The following is a 19,502-nucleotide window of genomic DNA, read 5'->3' as shown; positions in this document are numbered from 1 at the left end:
TGATGTATACCTCTAACTGCAGATTCCTCACCTTGTGAAAACCCTCCAGGCTCTAGACTGGAAACGTTTCTCAGCAATTATCTCATGCACTGCTTTGTGGCTTTTTACGGCTCCATGTCAATGCCGTCTCTCCCTGGAAAGAGCTACGGAGCTACATACAGCAGTCACTCCTGATTGCTGAGGTTTCCTGCCTTTGGTCAAATTTTTAGAGCTAGCTTTCAATTTTTCTGTGACTGGCCAGAACATTTACCAAATTTTATACATTGTGCAAGGGATAGGTCTCCCTTCCAGGATCTTGCCTTCAGTTCTGAAGAATTTTGCGATAATCTGGCGCAAATCATTCAAAGCGGACGGAATGCTGTGAAATATGTCATCTGCTCTGGGCTGGACACCATTGACTGTTTGGGTAGGGCAGTCAGGACCAGCCTGGTGCTTTGGCGGCACATGGATAAGGTCCATGGGCAGTACTAGTAACATCCAGGTATCACTTAGGGATATGCCATTCAAAGGAACACATATTTTTTTGGACAGAAAGGATTCGGACCTTGAGCTCTTTAAAGAGAGAAGAGGCATGGCACACTCCCTCTGTCTTTCGGCACCCATGCAGCAGTGTCCCCTGAAGTTTTGTCCTCTTTGATGTTTGGGAAATGGCTTCTAAGAGATAACATCAAGCCCCACTTCCACAGCAGCAGAACCCCCAGTTCTTTCAAGGTTGAGGGTCCGGCTGTCAATAACGTGGCCAAGTACTACCCCTTCAGCACTTGATTCTCTTGAAGCACAGGTGTTGCAGTCCAAGACTGTTTGGGGAGGTAGGTGTAAGGCCTCAACAGGCATAACACTCAAAATACACAGAGTAACCACAATAACTGATTGTCCAGTGAAATACTAGCCTTTGTGATGATAGTATTTAATAAAAACTCACAAAGCATAAAAAACACACACTAAATATCCACAGTCTCTTAAGGTTGGCATGCTAGTGTTGTCCTGGGCCGTATCTCAGAGACACTCCTTCACTTGTAGTAGGGCATGTAATTTTCCATTCGATAATGCTGGCAACCTTCAGATTTGCTCTTTCTAGTCACCATAAGACAAAGTTAGACTTTAGCATTAAGAGTCAACTTCAGCTGTGAAAACTTGCTTAGTTTGTGTAAGTCCCTAGGAGGCCTGACTGCCTAGGACAGTCTTACCAGACTTGATGGCAGCTTGCCAGTGCTGTGGAACCTGGGCATGACTTTGCAGACTCCCGGCCCCTTGATGCTGGACTCCTGTGATCTTGTGCTGTCTTTTCTCAATGGTGCATCAGAGCCACCACAGTCTGTTGGCGGGATGCACTGATGTTGGTTGTCTTCTCTGTCGCACCCTGGGTTGTCGGTAAGTGTTATCACAGTAGTGGTCTTCTAGGGCTTGTTCCTCCTGGCTGATCCACTGGCAGAAATCCTTCGGACGCGAATTTCCAGGGTGAAGGTCCTGACTTTGCGGTAGCACCCACCTTGGGTTTGAGGGTTGCTGACTTTACACAGCAAGAATGATGACCCTAACTTCACAGTGGCCCCTAGCTGGCATACAGGTGTTGCTGGATTTTCACATCAATAGCGATGGCACTAACTTCATAGTGCCCGAACCTGGAATATGGGATCACTGGCTTAGGGCCGGAGAGCTGCACTCTTGAAACGGTTCTGACTGCATCGGACATCTAGCATTTGCTCACTTGACATGATTCCTGCTGTGCTGTCTCCCCCCAAGTTCTCTCCTCCTCACAGGGTCTGCTGATCTTGGCAGACACACAGAAGGCTGGTGTTCCAGGTTCAGGGCAAGTGGTGTTCAATTCCTGGATGATGGAACCTCACCAGCAGGGAGACTAGCAGACCTTGACCCCCTAGTCTTGGTTACAGCAGCAAGAAGTCTTAGTTATTCTCTTTCAGTGCTGGTGCACAGCGCTGTTGAACAACGTTTGAGTCTCACGCTCCCACCTTTGTAGTATTAAGGCGCACACAGACATGATTTAGTGCCTGACCCTTTGAAATGTGTATCGTGGGTGTTGATTCTTTTGAGGCACCATCTCTGTCCTGTCCTTTGTCAAAGGAACAGTCTGCCAGAGTAGTAGCATCTGCAGTCCTGATTGACCCGCCACAGAGGACAAGAGAGTAACCCCGAATCACACCAGCCTTTCTGACTCCAGTGAAATATGCCTTACAAAAATTCAAGGGCCTATGCCACCTCTTCTATTATGATTCCGTGGTCCTATAGTGCCAACTTTATCTGACCCAACATCACATCTGACAAGGAGCTTGGGCTGTTGCGTAAGTTACGACTTTGGCGTAGCCCTTCAAGGAGTCCTCTCACCCACGGGTGATAGTAGTGAACTTAGTTCAATACACCAGTGCGGAGTGTGAAGAACAAATCATTGTAGTCCGCAAGACACCATTCAATGTGTAACTGACATAGAAGTATTACTTTTAGATCACTAAGAATTTCGTAGAAGGATCAGGATATTGCAGTCCTCCCTTCCAACTAACATTTCTGGACCCTGGACTTTCAAAATGAAACTTACCGTTCTCCAAGTCATGTATCAACCACATGCACATATCCCAGCACGCATCATGTGCTGCACGGCTCTACATTAAGACAGCATATAGGCCAAGGGTTAGTTAACTACACAACAGCAGAACTTTACATGAGTGGACTGGTAGGCACCACTCCTATGACATAGGTAACAAGGCCTATTCATACTACTGATTTCTATAAAGCACATAACTGGTATACTGCCGCCACTACGCTCGTGCCACTTAACTCTTGGCAACTAAATTAGCGCTCTCCACAACAAGGGTAGTGCTTGGGGTGCATCTCCTGGTTTAACAAGATCGAACACACACACACACACACACACACACACTTTGCCCATGACTAAAAAGTAGTACCTAATGTCCAGATATCTAGGCAGCTGGAGCATTCAGGGCACACACACACACTCCATGTTTGCCCATGACTAAAAAGTAGTACCTAATGTCCAAATATCTAGGCAGCTGGAGCATTCAGGGCAGGGGTGCATGTCCAGCACAAAGCAGGATACTTTTCTGCCCTAACAGACACCCCTCTCAGATCATAATACCCCAAACAGCTTGAAGGAAAGTACCCTCTTTCTTGGCATGGTTACCCCCATTTTCTGCCTGTTGTCATTATGTTTGACTGTCTCTACTGCGTTCCTACTAACCAGGACCCCAGTAGTTTTGCTCGCTCCTTTACATTTTACCTTTCCTTCGAACAGTTGCCATACTGGTCCCCCCCATGTAAGTCTCTAGTATATGCTAGGGTTTTGGGGTTTCAGGGGATCCCTATAGGCTGAAGCAGTTATTCTGCCACCCATAGGAAGCCCATGCAAAGGGTTCTGAAGGCCTGCCATTGCAGTCTGCGTGAAACAGGTGCATGCACCCATTTTCACTACAGGTCACTGCATCAGGTCACTCACTTTAAGTCCCCCTATGGTAGGACCTCTCACCCCAGAGGGCAGGGTGCAATTACCTGAGTGTGAGGGCCCCCCTGCACTAAAGGAGGTGCCCCCACAAACTCCAGATCCATTTTACTGGACTTTGTGAGTGTGGGGACGCATTTTACGTGTGTACTGGACATAGGTCACTACCTATATTCAGCTACATAATGGTTACTCCGAACCTGGGCATGTTTGGTATCAAACATGTTGGAATCATACCCCAGTACTGTTGCAAGTATTGAAAGTATGATTCCGTGCACTCTGGGGGCTCCTTAGAGGACCCCCAGTATTGGTACCACCAGTCTTACAGGGTTTTCTGGGCAGCCCAGCTGTTTCCACCCCGCAGACAGGTTTCTGCCAAGAAGGCAGAACAAAGGATTTCCTTTGGGAGAGGGAGGTAACACCCTAACCTTTTGGAACTAGATGTGACTGGCGTGGGAAAGGTAGCCTCCCCAAGCCACTGGTTTGCTTTGAAGGGCACATTTGGTGCCCTCTGTGCATAGACTAGTCCACACCGGTTCAGGGACCACCAGTCCCTGCTCTGGCACAAAACTGGACAATGGAGAGCGGAGTGACCACTCCCCTGTCCATCACCACCACAGGGGTGGTGCCCAGAGCCCCTCCAGAGGGTCCCTGGGTTCTGCCATCTTGTTTCCAAGGTTGGCAGGGAACTCTGGGAGCATCTGAGTGGCAGGTTAGGTGACCAATCCTCCTTTCAGGGACAATTTAGGGTCTCCCTCTTGGGTGGGTCCTCCGATTTGGCTTGCAAGATTCCACCAGGACTCCTCTGCAACCTCCACTTTGACTCCTGCCCACCGGAACCGCGACTGAACCCTCCAGGAACTGACAAGCTGCAGATCCACGAGGAAGACTCTTCTGCAACATTGTATCCAGAGTTTGTCCCAGCTTTGCAACAGTTCTCTCGCCATGCATCCTCAGAAGACTACAACTCTTCAGCCTGCACAAGAAGAAGAAGGAATCTCCCTTCGAGTGAAGTAACCACTCCCTTGCAACCGCAGGCACCTACAATAAGCGACTGGCTGTGTGGATCCCCTCTCCTACTTAGTTGCCTGGATCCTGCCTCACGGGTGGTGGTCTGGAGTAGTCCTCTTGGCCCTCTCTGCCAGCTATCCAACTTTGGTGGAGGTAAGCCTTTGCCTTCCCACGCAGGACAGTACCCTGTGCACCGGGTCTCTTGCAGCTGCCAAGGCTTGTTTGCATCTCTTCCAAGGGATCTTCAGGCAATGTGTAGCTCCACCTACCAGCACTCCATCCTACAACGCACAGCCTCCTGCGTGGTTCTCCTGTGGCGTGGGATTCTCTTTTGTAGTGCTGCCTGGGCTTCTTCTGCACCTCCTGTTCCCCCATCCTGGGGGATTCTTTTGGGTGCTGCCTCTGCTCCTGTGGACTCTCTGTGACGCTGAGAGTCCCCTGCGACTCCTCTTCCTAGTTTGAGTCCTCCTGGGCCTTGCTGGTCCCAGGCAGCACCTCTTTTCCACTAACTGCAAGTTTGTCTTTGTCAAGGCTTGTCAGTGGAATTCCTGCTCGGACACCCTTCTGCAATCTTGCTCCCAGTGTGGGGCTTCATCTGCATCCATCAGAAACTCTCCTCCAGCTCCAGGGCTGCAGTGCTGACCTGTTCTTCATCACTGTTGACCAACTCCTGCATCCACAGCTGGGTGGGTAGTACCTCCTACTCCTCCTGGGCTCCACTGTGACTCTTGGACTTGGTCCCCTCTCTCCACAGGCCTTCTTTTTCAGGAATCCACCACCGGTTTTCTTGCAGGCTTGTCTGGGTGTCTTCTTTTTCTTCTTTTCCTCCTTTTGGGTGGTTTGGGGAAAATCCAATGTTTTACCCCTGCTTTCCTGGTCGCTGGGGGGTACTGTGTTACTTACCTTTGTGGTTTTCTGATACCCCCAGGACCCCTCTACACAGTTTACTTATATAGGTGAGGGTGCCTTTTTCGCGTTCCATTTTTTTAGTATATGGTTTGTGCTCCCCCTAGGGTCACTATTGGTTATTGCTATTTGCACTGTTTTCTAACCTTTTTCTATGCCTGTTTCTGATTACTAGGGTATGTATTTAGGGTATTGCTTACCTCTGAAGTGTGGGTTACCTGTCTAGTATTTTGTGGTGATTTATTCCAAAAATAAAGTACATTTATTTTTGTACAACTGAGTGTTTTCTTTCATGTGTGTAAGTTCTGTGTGACTATAGTGGTATTGCATGAGCTTTGCATGTCTCCTAGATAAGTCTTGGCTGCTCATCCACAGCTACCTTCTAGACACTGCCTACACTTCACTAAGAGGGGATACCTGTGCCTGGAATGAGATGTAAGTACCATAGGTACCCACCACACCTGGCCAGCTTCCTACACAGCTCCTAACCTAGCAAGGTTGGGCTGTCAAATCAGCAGAACCAGTGGGAAAGTACTTCTGCATTAGTTTGGCTGAGTCCAGCTCTGTGCTTCACCAAAAAAAATCAAACACATATAGTGAAATAGACAGCCTCGACAACTTGGGATTCTCTTCCTCATTAGCCAGCAACTGCCTCAATGGCTTATGATCTGCTTGCTCTACAAACCTAGTACCAATCAAGTAAGTGTGGCGTTTCCAGAAGGCCTGCACTATTGCAAAGCACTCCTTTCAATGGCTGCCCAGTTCTGTTCCCTGGGTAGTCACCTCCTACAGATAAAGGTCCCTGGACACTCTCTACCTTTTTTATTCCAGTTGAGCTAACAAAGCTTCAACTATCTTGTCATCCGCCTGTGCAATAAAAGGCTGACAGTAGTCAGGCCCACTCAGTGCATGTGCACTGTATAGTGCCCTCTTCAGTTCCTCAAATGCCCTTTTTATAGACCACAGTCCATATCACTTTCCTGGGCTGCTTCTTGGAAGTTTACGCAGTCAGTGGAACAGGTATAATTCTATAGTTAACCAAAATGTTTGTGTAACAGCCCGTAAGTGCTAAAAAAAAAAAAAAAAGCCCTCGCATCAGTCTGGTTAGTAGGCGCACATCCCCTTACATGATAGATTGTAACTTGGCATCCAGTGTGCATTACTGCCTGTTACCCACCTCATGCCATAGGTAGACTATAGAGGACAGCCTCATTGTGGCGGCTTTGATGCTCAGTTTTGTTTTGCCTTCTATATCCTAGCCAACACATGTCCCGGGTGCCTGAAGTCATCCTGCCATGAATTGCTGAATACCGCAATGTCATTAAGGTATGCCTCACATAACTCCTCCAGCCTTGTGAGAACATGGTTCACCAGCAGTTGAAAAGTTGCAGGAGCTTTCTTTTTTTCTTTTTAATCTCTTTATTGATTTTCGTACAACCTAGTGGAAAGTGGCCACCCGTCCGCAACAAGTAAACTTTAGGCATAATAAATATGACACAGCAGCATCTATAGACCGAGGCACTGGCCCAATCCCCTAAAGAATTATTTTATATATATATATATGTTCGATGGCATGTGTAGCTGCAGATACACATGCTGTGCACAGTCCGCCATCTGGTGTTGGGCTCGGAGTGTTACAAGTTGTTTTTCTTCGAAGAAGTCTTTTCGAGTCACGAGACCGAGGGACTCCTCCCATTTCGACTCCATTGCGCATGGGCGTCGACTCCATCTTAGATTGTTTTTTTTCACGCCATCGGGTTTGGACGTGTTCCTTTTCGCTACGTGTTTCGGGTCGGAAAGTTAGTTAGAATCTCGGAAAAAAACGTCGGTATTGTTTGCGTTCGGTATCGGGTTAGTTGGAACAAATCGACACCGAATTCTGAAGAGCTCCGGTGGCCCTTCGGGGTTTTTTCGATCCCCCGTCGGGGCCTGGTCGGCCCGGCCACACGTGACTTCAAGGCTGATGGAACGGACCCCATTCCGCTTCTGCCAAAAATGCCATAACAAGTATCCGTATACAGATCAGCATCTGGTCTGTAACTTGTGCTTGTCTCCCAAGCACAAGGAAGATACTTGTGAAGCCTGTCGAGCGTTTCGGTCGAGAAAGACATTAAGAGACCGAAGAGCCAGAAGATTGCAAATGGCGTCGACGCCGACAGGACAAGAGCGTTTCAAGGAGGAAGAAGAAGCTTTCTCCATCCGCGGGTCGGACTCGGAAGAGATCGAGGCCGAAGAAACGCCAAAAAACGTGAGTAGGACGTCGAAACATAAGACTCACGAGAAGTCAACAAAAGCCCAGGGGACGCCACCGCCAACAGGCCATGGCTTAACCCGAAAAATAGGTGACCGATCATCGGCACCGAAAAAGGGCACGCTTGTGGCGAAGTCATCCGACTCAGGTCGAGATACCGCCACACAGCAACCTCGGACCCGAGACAGCGGCTCCGAAAAAATTCGGAACCGAGACAGCGGCACCAAAAGAAGTTTGGCACCAAGACACCACGCCGAAAATAAAAAAGGTTTCTTCGGAGCCTAAAAAGACATCCGAAAAAGTTTCGGTTCCGAAACATCCAGCCTCGGAGCCGAAAACAGGTTCCTACACAGAGGAACAAGGATTAACCTCCCAAATGCAAAAGCATAGATTCGGAGAGGAACTTGAAGCTGTAGAACCAGACTATTCACAAAGAAGGCTCAACATTCATGAGGACACAGGGAAGATAACCACTCTTCCCCCAATTAAAATAAAAAGAAAACTTGCCTTTCAACAAAAGGACAAGCAGCCACAGGCAAAAGTGGCAAGGAAAACAACTCCACCACCGTCTCCACCACCATCAATACACGCATCACCAGTAACAACTCCACCACTGATGCACTCCCCAGCTCATACTACAATGAGTCAGGATGATCCCGATGCATGGGACCTTTACGACGCCCCAGTATCAGACAACAGCCCAGACTCGTACCCTGCAAGACCGTCGCCACCTGAGGACAGTACATCTTACACACAGGTGGTCGCAAGAGCAGCTGCTTTTCACAACGTCAACTTGCATTCCGAACCAATTGAGGATGATTTTTTGTTTAACACCCTATCATCCACCCATAGCCAGTACCAAAGCCTACCTATGCTCCCAGGAATGCTAAAACATTCAAAACAGATCTTTCAAGATCCAGTTAAAGGCAGAGCCATAACTCCAAGGGTGGAGAAAAAATACAAGCCACCGCCAACAGATCCCGTTTATATTACAACACAATTGACACCAGACTCAGTAGCTGTCGGGGAAGCTCGTAAGAGAGCGAACTCTCATACCTCAGGGGACGCACCACCTCCAGACAAGGAGAGTCGCAAATTTGATGCAGCGGGCAAAAGGGTGGCAGCACAAGCAGCAAACCAATGGCGCATTGCCAATTCACAAGCACTTTTGGCAAGATATGATAGAGCTCATTGGGATGAGATGCAGCATTTCATAGAACACTTACCTAAAGAGTTCCAGAAAAGGGCGCAACAGGTGGTAGAAGAAGGACAAAGTATCTCAAATAATCAGATACGGTCTTCAGTGGATGCAGCAGATACGGCTGCAAGGACAGTAAACACTGCAATAACAATAAGAAGGCACGCATAGCTGCGTACTTCAGGGTTCAAGCCGGAAATTCAACAAGCCGTGCTAAATATGCCCTTTAATGAACAGCAGTTGTTTGGGCCGGAAGTCGACACTGCTATTAAAAAACTCAAGAAAGACACTGATACAGCCAAAGCCATGGGCGCACTCTACTCCCCGCAGAGCAGAGGCACTTTTCGTAAAACACCTTTTAGGGGAGGGTTTCGAGGTCAACCAACAGAAACCACAACATCACAAGCAAGGCCCACTTACCAGAGCCAATATCAGCGGGGAGGTTTTCGGGGGCAATATAGAGGAGGCCAGTTCCAGAAGAATAGGGGAAAGTTCCCAAGCCCCAAAACTCCTCAAAATAAACAGTGACTTACAAGTCACAGAACCCCATCACATAACACCTGTGGGGGGGAGACTAAGCCAATTTTACAAACATTGGGAGGAAATAACAACAGACACTTGGGTCTTAGCAATAATCAAGCATGGTTATTGCATAGAATTTCTCAAATTCCCTCCACACATCCCACCGAAAACACACAGTATGTCAAAACAACATATAGACCTTCTAGGACTAGAAGTTCAAGCATTGTTACAGAAAGAAGCAATAGAATTAGTACCAAATCTACAAATAAACACAGGAGTTTACTCACTGTACTTTCTAATACCCAAAAAGGACGGCAGTCTGAGACCAATACTAGATCTCAGAACACTAAATACCTACATCAAATCAGACCACTTTCACATGGTTACATTACAAGACGTAATCCCACTGCTCAAACAACAAGACTACATGACAACACTAGACCTAAAGGTTGCGTATTTCCATATACCAATACATCCTTCACACAGAAAATACCTAAGGTTTGTATTCCAAGGAATACATTACCAATTCAAAGTGTTGCCATTCGGAATAACAACCGCGCCAAGAGTTTTTACAAAATGCCTGGCGGTAGTAGCTGCACATATCAGAAGGCAGCAAATACATGTGTTCCCGTACTTAGACGACTGGTTAATCAAAACCAACACGCTAAAACAGTGTTCACAGCACACAAAATATGTCATACAAATCCTCCACAAACTAGGTTTCTCGATCAACTACACAAAGTCACACCTTATGCCGTGTCAAACACAGCAATACTTAGGAGCGACAATCAACACAGCAAAAGGGATTGCCACTCCAAGTCCACAAAGGGTTCAAACATTTCACAATGTAATACAGGCCATGTACCCAAAACAAAGGGTACAAGTCAAAATGGTAATGAAACTGCTAGGCATGATGTCTTCATGCATAGCCATTGTCCCAAACGCAAGGTTGCACATGCGGCCCTTACAACAGTGCCTAGCATCACAATGGTCACAAGCACAGGGTCAGCTTCTAGATCTGGTGTTGATAGACCGCCAAACATACATCTCGCTTCTATGGTGGAACAGTATAAATTTAAACCAAGGGCGGCCTTTCCAAGACCCAGTGCCACAATACGTCATAACGATAGATGCTTCCATGACAGGGTGGGGAGCACACCTCAATCAACACAGCATCCAAGGACAATGGGACATACATCAAAGACAGTTTCACATAAATCACTTAGAACTGTTAGCGGTATATCTAGCGCTGAAAGCATTTCAGCCCATAATAACCCAAAAATACATTCTAGTCAAAACAGACAACATGACAACAATGTATTACTTAAACAAACAGGGAGGGACGCACTCAACACAGTTGTGTCTCCTTACACAAAAAATATGGCATTGGGCGATTCACAACCACATTCGCCTAATAGCACAATTTATTCCAGGAATTCAGAACCAGTTAGCGGACAATCTCTCTCGGGATCACCAACGAATCCACGAATGGGAGATTCAGCCCCAAATAATAAAAACTTACTTTCAAATTTGGGGAACACCTCAAATAGATCTATTTGCAACAAAGGAAAACTCAAAATGCCAAAACTTCGCATCCAGGTACCCACAAGACCAATCCCAAGGCAATGCTCTATGGATGAACTGGTCAGGGATATTTGCGTACGCTTTTCCCCCTCTCCCGCTTCTTCCATATCTGGTAAACAGGTTGAGTCAAAACAAACTCAAACTCATACTAATAGCACCAACATGGGCGAGGCAACCTTGGTACACAACACTACTAGACCTTTCGGTAGTACCTCATGTCAAACTACCCAACAGACCAGATCTGTTAACACAACACAAACAACAGATCAGACATCCAAATCCAGCATCTCTGAATCTAGCAATTTTGCTCCTGAAATCGTAGAATTCGGACACTTAGACCTCACACAAGAATGTATGGAGGTCATAAGACAAGCTAGGAAACCTACCACTAGACACTGCTACGCAAATAAGTGGAAAAGATTTGTTTATTACTGTCAAAATAATCAAATCCAGCCATTACACGCATCTCCAAAAGATATAGTAGGATATTTACTACATTTACAAAAATCAAATCTAGCTTTCTCTTCCATAAAGATACATCTTACCGCAATATCAGCTTACCTGCAAATTACTCATTCAACTTCATTATTTAGAATACCAGTCATAAAAGCGTTTATGGAAGGCCTAAAGAGAATTATACCACCAAGAACGCCACCTGTTCCTTCATGGAACCTCAATATTGTCTTAACACGACTCATGGGTCCGCCATTTGAACCCATGCATTCTTGTGAAATGCAATACTTAACGTGGAAAGTTGCGTTTTTAATTGCCATCACATCTCTAAGAAGAGTGAGTGAAATTCAAGCTTTTACCATACAAGAACCATTTATTCAAATACACAAAAATAAAATAGTCCTACGAACAAATCAATTTTTTTTTACCAAAGGTAATCTCACCGTTCCACTTGAATCAAACGGTAGAATTACCAGTGTTCTTCCCACAGCCAGATTCTATAGCTGAAAGAGCACTACATACATTAGACATCAAAAGAGCGGTAATGTATTACATTGACAGAACAAAACTAATGCGAAAAACAAAACAACTATTTATTGCTTTTCAAAAACCTCATACAGGAAATCCAATTTCAAAACAAGGCATTGCTAGATGGATAGTTAAATGCATTCAAACCTGCTATATTAAAGCAAAGAGAGAGCTGCCTATTACACCAAAGGCACACTCAACCAGAAAGAAAGGTGCTACCATGGCCTTTCTAGGAAATATTCCAATGAACGAAATATGTAAGGCAGCAACATGGTCTACGCCTCATACATTTACCAAGCACTACTGTGTGGATGTGTTAACTGCACAACAGGCCACAGTAGGTCAAGCTGTACTAAGAACATTATTTCAAACAACTTCAACTCCTACAGGCTGAACCACCGCTTTTGGGGAGATAACTGCTTACTAGTCTATGCACAGCATGTGTATCTGCAGCTACACATGCCATCGAACGGAAAATGTCACTTACCCAGTGTACATCTGTTCGTGGCATTAGTCGCTGCAGATTCACATGCGCCCACCCGCCTCCCCGGCAGCCTGTAGCCGTTTAGAAGTAGATCTTAAACATTTGTAAATATATTACTTTAAGATTCATTATGTACATACGTATTCACTCCATTGCATGGGCACTATTACTAGCATACAGAACTCCTACCTCACCCTCTGCGGGGAAAACAATCTAAGATGGAGTCGACGCCCATGCGCAATGGAGTCGAAATGGGAGGAGTCCCTCGGTCTCGTGACTCGAAAAGACTTCTTAGAAGAATAACAACTTGTAACACTCCGAGCCCAACACCAGATGGCGGATTGTGCACAGCATGTGAATCTGCAGTGACGAATGCCACGAACAGATGTACATTGGGTAAGTGACATTTTCCATATATATATATATATATATATATATACAGGCAGCATATAGGCTCCTGACGTAAGAGTCTAGTTTACTCCATAATGCACTCCTATCTTGGACCCATCCAGGTCCCCCATCAGAGCCTCTTGCTCAAGAAATCTCTCCCTCTGCATGTTTCCATGGTCCCCACACTGAACATATTTCCTGGGGCAGCTTTGTGCCTGATACACAATCTTTTTATACTGCATACACCAATCTACAGATTCCCAGGCCCTCAGTGTTGGGATCTCTCTGCACCCGTACAGCTGAACCTCATCTTGTTTCACCACCATTAATGCGATGTTGCAGAACAGTACGGAATATGGGTCCAATGACTGCTTGCCCCATATCCTCAGGGCAATCATTTGGGGGATCAAATATAGTTTACAGCCTAAGACTGTGGCAATCATCCTCTTCACTCCCCCACTCCCCGACCCCCAGTATCTCCAAAACATAGGACATCCCCATATATTGTATGCAGTAGTGTGCCTTTCTGCCTGCACATTCTCAAACACAGATCTAATGCAGCACTTCCCATTCAAAACAATCTAGTTGCTGGCCCCTCAAAGTGAGAGCCAGTACTCGCGAGGGCCTGAGACTAAGGCCTACACTGGACAGATATGTGAGCTCGTCTCCCAGGCAGGATGGACATTCTAGGGCGGTGAGCTTCAAAGGCCTTGTCGCCTATGTAATGCGACCCAGGTCTTTCCAGATGGTGGAGATGACCAGCCCCCCTGTCCTGACCCCACTTTTGGCGGCAGCACAGGTGAGAAAATTAGTTTAATTAGGAGGATTGTCCAATTCATGCCACTCCCACCCCTAAGGTGGACGCGCTGAAGTGGACACTATGTTTCAAATTCCCCTGTCTTGCTCGGAAAGAATTAGGCCACAAGGGTTAGGTTTATGCCCGCTTCCCAGCAGAAGTGGTCATAAAAAGAGTATAGTCACCCTCAAGGTGGTCACCCCATTGGCTACCACCTTGTAACACCCCTAAATTGAGTATTTAGGTGGCATCCCTCAACTCTAGAACTCAGATTTCGACAACTTAAGAAGACCGGACAAAGAGTTGCACCCGCAGAACAAAAAAAGCAGTTGACCTGGACCCAGCCCCTCCAGCCTGCCTGCTGACCTTGAAGAATCCTGCACAAAAAAACCAACTCGTCCAGCCTAGGAGCCAGAGTCCACCCCTGCCAGAGACCCACATGATGCCTGCAGTCTTAACATACAGGACAACCTATGCTTCTGGAAGTGAAAACCAGATGCCTAAGGATAACCCTGCATCTGTCGCCCCGGGGCACAGGAGAAAAGGTTTGAAGGTGCACCTTCGTCTCTGAGCACCCCACGCAGGAGTACTGCTTTTGAGTTTCCACATCCAGTCTGAAGTTTGGGGAAATATTCACAAAATGAGGAATCTGTGGTTGGATAGAAAAAGAAAGAATGTTACTGAAGGTAAGTAACTTGTTCATCAGGTTACAACTCAGCGAGGGTGTCTCTGAGGCTTCTTTAACTCGTAGGTTTGTGCATTCTCCTTATCAACAATGCCAGATGAAATATGTGAGCCTAGAGTGGAATCTGAACTCCCAGCAGCCCAAGCTTTGAGACAACCTTTCTGACTCCACCCAGGTTTTGTGGGGGGGCGACTTAAGATCTGCAGTGGTGTCTGACCGGTGGCACTCTGTCCTGGGGAAGGCCACTCCCCCATGCCGACCCTCATCTGAGTTGTGAGGGATACTTTGCTACTGGTTTAGGGAGGGGGGGGGCCTGAAGTAGGTGGAGATCAGCGGACCCTGGTCTCAAGTGAATGGCCAGCTCCACATCAACCTACTGGAGCTATAGGGCACTTATCTGGCTGTGAAAGCCTTCTTTCCATCTGTTAAGGGAAGGCTAGTACAAGTGCTCCTGAACAACACCACTGGCATGTGCTACTGCAACAAGCAGGACTGAGCGGGGTCCTGAGTCCTGTGCCATGAAGATTTGAGTCTTCTGAGGTGGCTAGTGAGGCACAAAAGGTACTTTCAAGGGGGAAAATAGACCCTGTAAGGATATTTATGAGTGAATTGTTTCTTATTTACAACACACCGTAAAGTGATGAAGGTGGCTGGAGCATAAGAGCATATTTCTGGCTGAAACCACCTAGCATGGTCTTTGAAAGCCAGAGCAGATATTGTCTGGCATATCAAAAGTGGTATCTACATCCTGAGGTGGTTCAGGGCTTCTTCCACCCTGGTTAGATCCACCATTGAGAATGTGCAGTTTAAAAAAAAAATCATGTTTGAGTTTCTGCATGGACACTCATTGTGAAACGCATTTAGGCTGGAATGGAACAATAGACTCTTGTCCCACATTCCATCCACTAACTCTGTTGCCCAGAGCTTTGAAGATGGCCTGAAACATCTGGGCCCAAGTCATCATAGTGACTCTGGATTGGGTAAAGAGAGTGTGGTACTCAGAACTCCTGGGCATAAGGATCTGTCCTCCGATCAGGCTACTGCTTCAGGAGGATCTCCTCTAGCGGCAAGGGGGCAGGAACCTGCATAATCTATGCCCCATGTATGGAGATTGAGCAGCAGTGGACTGGGTTTGTTGTTCCTCCCGCTGGATCTTAATGTGGTCCTTACATTCCTCACATGGATACCATTAGAACAGAGGTACAGCTGTCCACTAGGTCTCCTCACTGTAAAGACGGCGTTCATGTGCAGTGACTTCAGCTCGTCGTGTGAGTGAACTCCAAACTCTTAGTGCAGCTGCCTTACACTACCTTTTTCCCCAGACAGGGGTTGAGGACCAGGGCGTCCTTTTTGCCAAACGTTGTGACTGCTTTTCAAGTTGGACAACCATTGTAACATGCTTCACCCTTCCCCCATAAATAAGGAGAGACTCTATTGGTTGGACTGCAAAAGAACTTTAAGCTTTTACATCGATCCCACTAGAGACCATTGAATGGACATCAGCTCTGTGTTAGGTATCCGGGACAAAGAAAGACAAATCAGGGCTGATTAGGACTTGGTCAAGGTTGATGCTCCTCTGCGTGAGGATCTGCTACACACTGCCCAAGAACCAGCCTACGGAGGTGTTGATTGCCCGTTCACTATTCCACTTGGACTAAGGATGCTACTACTGAGCTGACATGCAGAGTTTCTGTCCTTGACATCTGTTAGGTCACGAAGTGGGCATCAGTACACACATTCACAAGTCACTGCTGCCTTGACAGCCAGGTCAGATGGGAAGGGCGTTTTTGTCCTTTCTGTCCCATTGGACTTTTTTGATCAGTTATAAATGTGAGGACTCTATAGTTAGAAGTATCCATCAGAAGAACATGTTACTTCTGTAATGCTCTTTCTGGTGAATAGTCTATTTAACCGCAGATTCTTTACTACCCTCCCTCCTGCCCGTTCTATGGAATGGTCTCTTTTTCCATCTAAAAAGGTCCTAAATTACATCTGTTTATTGTTGAGCTCTGCGTCTGAGGTCACTGAGAAAGTTAAGAAAGAAACCGACGTCTACAGTCAGGGGTGGTACTTATATGCGGCTCCATCATCCAAGATCAGTTATATAGTACCTGGGGTTTTTCTGAAGATGAGGAATTACATTGGGAATCCACCAGAAAGAGCGTTACCAGAGGGTAAGTAACTTGTTCTTCAAGCCATGTTTTATCTCACTCCTGGCTGCGCTTAATTTGTTATTTATGTTCTGAAAGAAACTGTTTCACAAAGGTTTTGGTAAGTGCTTCATTCTCCTCTCAACATGGATCAGTCACCTCGTGGTCTTCTCCTTCTCTCTGCTTTATAGCATGTGGGTTTTCTTGTTGTTTGGGTGGGCTTTTCTGGACCATCTCTTTAATGTTTGTATCTCCATTATTTCTCCTTGTGGCCAGGGAAGGAGTTTTGTTTTTTTATGCGGTCAAAGGCACCTGGTTTAGCAGTGCTTCATTTAATCACAGCGAGCCTCATTTGCTGTTGCTGCAATTGAATCATCAGGTTACCCCCATGGCTGCCTCTTTCATTGTTCCTGGGGCGCCCAACCTGCTCCTTTGCCCGCTTGCCACAGTAGGACCATGTCTGTCTTGTTGACTGGACGCGCCCTCTGGGGGTGGTATCAGGTCACTCCCACGCACACCTTCCTAGTTGTTGGAGCCTAGTAACTATCATTTGCCCTGTGTGTCTGCAAATAGTGATTTAGCTGACCAACTGTTACAGTGGTGTAGTTCTACTGTGCTGGCAGTGTGCTTATTTCACCTTTATGGGGGCTGACTGGCGGGTCTCCAACCCAGTATAATAGGGACTGGAGTCCACCATCTTCTCTTTTGGCTGGCTCTTCTGGATCCTCTCCTTGCCTTCAGTGGGTCTTCAGTGTGATGGAGTCCTCCAACCAACAAGAAATGGTCTGCTAGGGTGCGGGCTATGGTTTTCTTCTGCAGTGCCAAAGCCGAGAAGTTGGCTCATGTGTCTGGCACCATTTGTGACCAAACCCCATCCCCTAATAAAATACTTTAAGTATAATAATTCAATTTAATTGATGAATTATACATTTTAAACAGTTATTCAAATAAGATACCCACCCTCTATCCTTTATATTTGTATAGATTTATAGTTACCTAGATTAATGGTTATTTAATCAATTCATTTATATACCCAGTACTCGTTCAAGACAGCTTGTTGCCACACGTTCCTTCGCCTTTTCAGGTTCCGACCACAGGCTTATCAGGGCCTGCCTTCATTTTTCTTACTCAACCACACTCTTATTAGGTCTACTCCAAGAAGTTAGCACTGACGTTCCAAAGCCCATTCAACTGATCATGAGGCTCCCTCATTACTTACCTTCGTTACGCACCATCCTGGCCGGCTGGCCCAGCCTTGATAAAGTCACTGTTGTGACGAAACACGTGTTGGCTGTATCTCGCTGATGGCACAATGATTTCTAGTATCTACAAGTAAAAGACACCATCTACAAACAGGACTTGAGACTCCATTCAACTTTGCATCCCAGCAACATACTACAAGGGATACCTATCCCTGCCATACTATTGGACTATACTTTCTGTGTGCTGTGGCCATTTTGTCCAATATATATATATATATATATATAATGTTAAGATAATTTAGTTAATTTAACATTAGTTCCCTTGAGGGTTATTTTAATTCCCTGAATGAATTCTCTACCTCCATTATTTTCAATGAATGTATGTTGCAGTACCAGTATGGAGTGGTTGACCATGTGCTGGGCTTGACATACACCTAGGCTGGGCTGGATTGCATTTGAGCCTGTTTTGACACTTAAAGCGCTGTAGTAACTTTAGAAGTGTATCTTGTGAACTGCACCGAAAAGAGAGCAGTGGAGATCTGTAGCTGTAGGTTTGTGAATTGCATTTTATACTCCCAGAGGAGTACTACTTTACATACTACAAAATGCAGTTTGTGAATCAGGACCATGGTGTCTTGAAAGTTTTGTTGTCAGTAGTTCAACGTTTTAATTAAAATAATGTTTGACCTCTAATGCTGGTATTGTTACCTCTGCACATCGCTCAGATCTCTAAAAAATAGTCTTTGTGCTAAGAGGGTGTAAGTACTCTTAGTAGTAACATTAGTTTAGTCTTTGTGAGTCCGTGTGATCATATAGGATGGAAGTTGAATCACACCACATCTCAAATCTGTGGCATCTTTGCCCCCTCTGCCTTTCAGGTTGATTACTTACATCATTTGGATACTACTGTTGTGTTTAAAAAAAAACAAGAACTCTATACAAACATGAATATTGCATCATCCTACTTATTGTGTCTACTACTAGTTACAAGGGTAGCCTACATGGGGACTCGGGTCAAGCGATAAAACTGCAGAAATACCGAGACTATTAGGACAAAAAATGTAATCCATGTGTAAGAAGGGCTAAGCTCCCAGGAAAATATAGCAACAGTATGAATTTCCAGAATCCACTTCTGTACTCTTACTCTATTGCTGTGTAAATCGATCTGGCACCACTTGCCGAGGTTTTGACATACTAAATCAAGAACAGATAAATAAAATCCAGATAACTGCATTAATACCACATCTGTTGCCTCTCAGTGAGAGCAGTGTGACCTGCGTGTTGCTGATGTGTTGGAATTGACAACCGAAGGGAGCAGCAGCACTATGGTGCTACTCAGTAATGGGGGGGGGATCATGCTGCCGCAAATTGACATAACAAAAACTGGGAAGGGTAAAATACCTTTAATTATATCGATATATATCTCTTTTTATTTACAGGAGCCGCTGCTCAAGAAGCCATCAAAATAATCACAGGCCAATTTGTCATTTTTAATAATACTTTTATTTACAATGGCATGTCGCAGACCTCCGCAACTTTCCAACTGTAATAATATGCTTAATTTAAAGTAATGCCTGAATTAAAAGTGTCTTGTTTAATTGTATTCGTCAAACACGTGTTAGTGTTGTAAGTATAACTGTAAATTTAAATGCAAGATATAAATACATTGTATCTTCTACCATGTTAATTACCATTATTTTTAATGATCTAATGAACAACTCTTGTGAGCCTTAAGTCTTCAACAGTGTCATCCGCAATTTTATTGTGGTGTGTTTCATAACCAGCGTACCTGCATATACACAGGTTGAGCCTGAAATTACCCGATTTTTGGGGGCTTTGTTTAAATGGATACTTTTTCCTGCAGATTCTTCCT

The 19,502-nt window shown here is 45.7% G+C and overlaps 1 protein-coding gene across 1 annotated transcript in view; it reads left to right on the top strand.

The window, feature by feature from the left end:
* Positions 1 to 19,241, top strand: part of NAE1 (NEDD8 activating enzyme E1 subunit 1) — a 308,399-nt gene extending 289,158 nt beyond the window's left edge. The window contains exon 20 of the mRNA XM_069217198.1: positions 19,069 to 19,241. Coding sequence (XP_069073299.1) covers positions 19,069 to 19,178 — 110 coding nt within the window. The 3' untranslated portion in view covers positions 19,179 to 19,241. The remainder of the gene's footprint in view (positions 1 to 19,068) is intronic.
* Positions 19,242 to 19,502: the final 261 nt, after the last annotated feature.

This window comes from Pleurodeles waltl, chromosome 12, assembly GCF_031143425.1.
Source record: "Pleurodeles waltl isolate 20211129_DDA chromosome 12, aPleWal1.hap1.20221129, whole genome shotgun sequence".
Lineage (NCBI taxonomy): Eukaryota > Metazoa > Chordata > Amphibia > Caudata > Salamandridae > Pleurodeles > Pleurodeles waltl.
The sequence above is the reverse complement of the archived record's forward strand: the minus strand, read 5'-3'. Positions and strand labels throughout refer to the sequence as shown.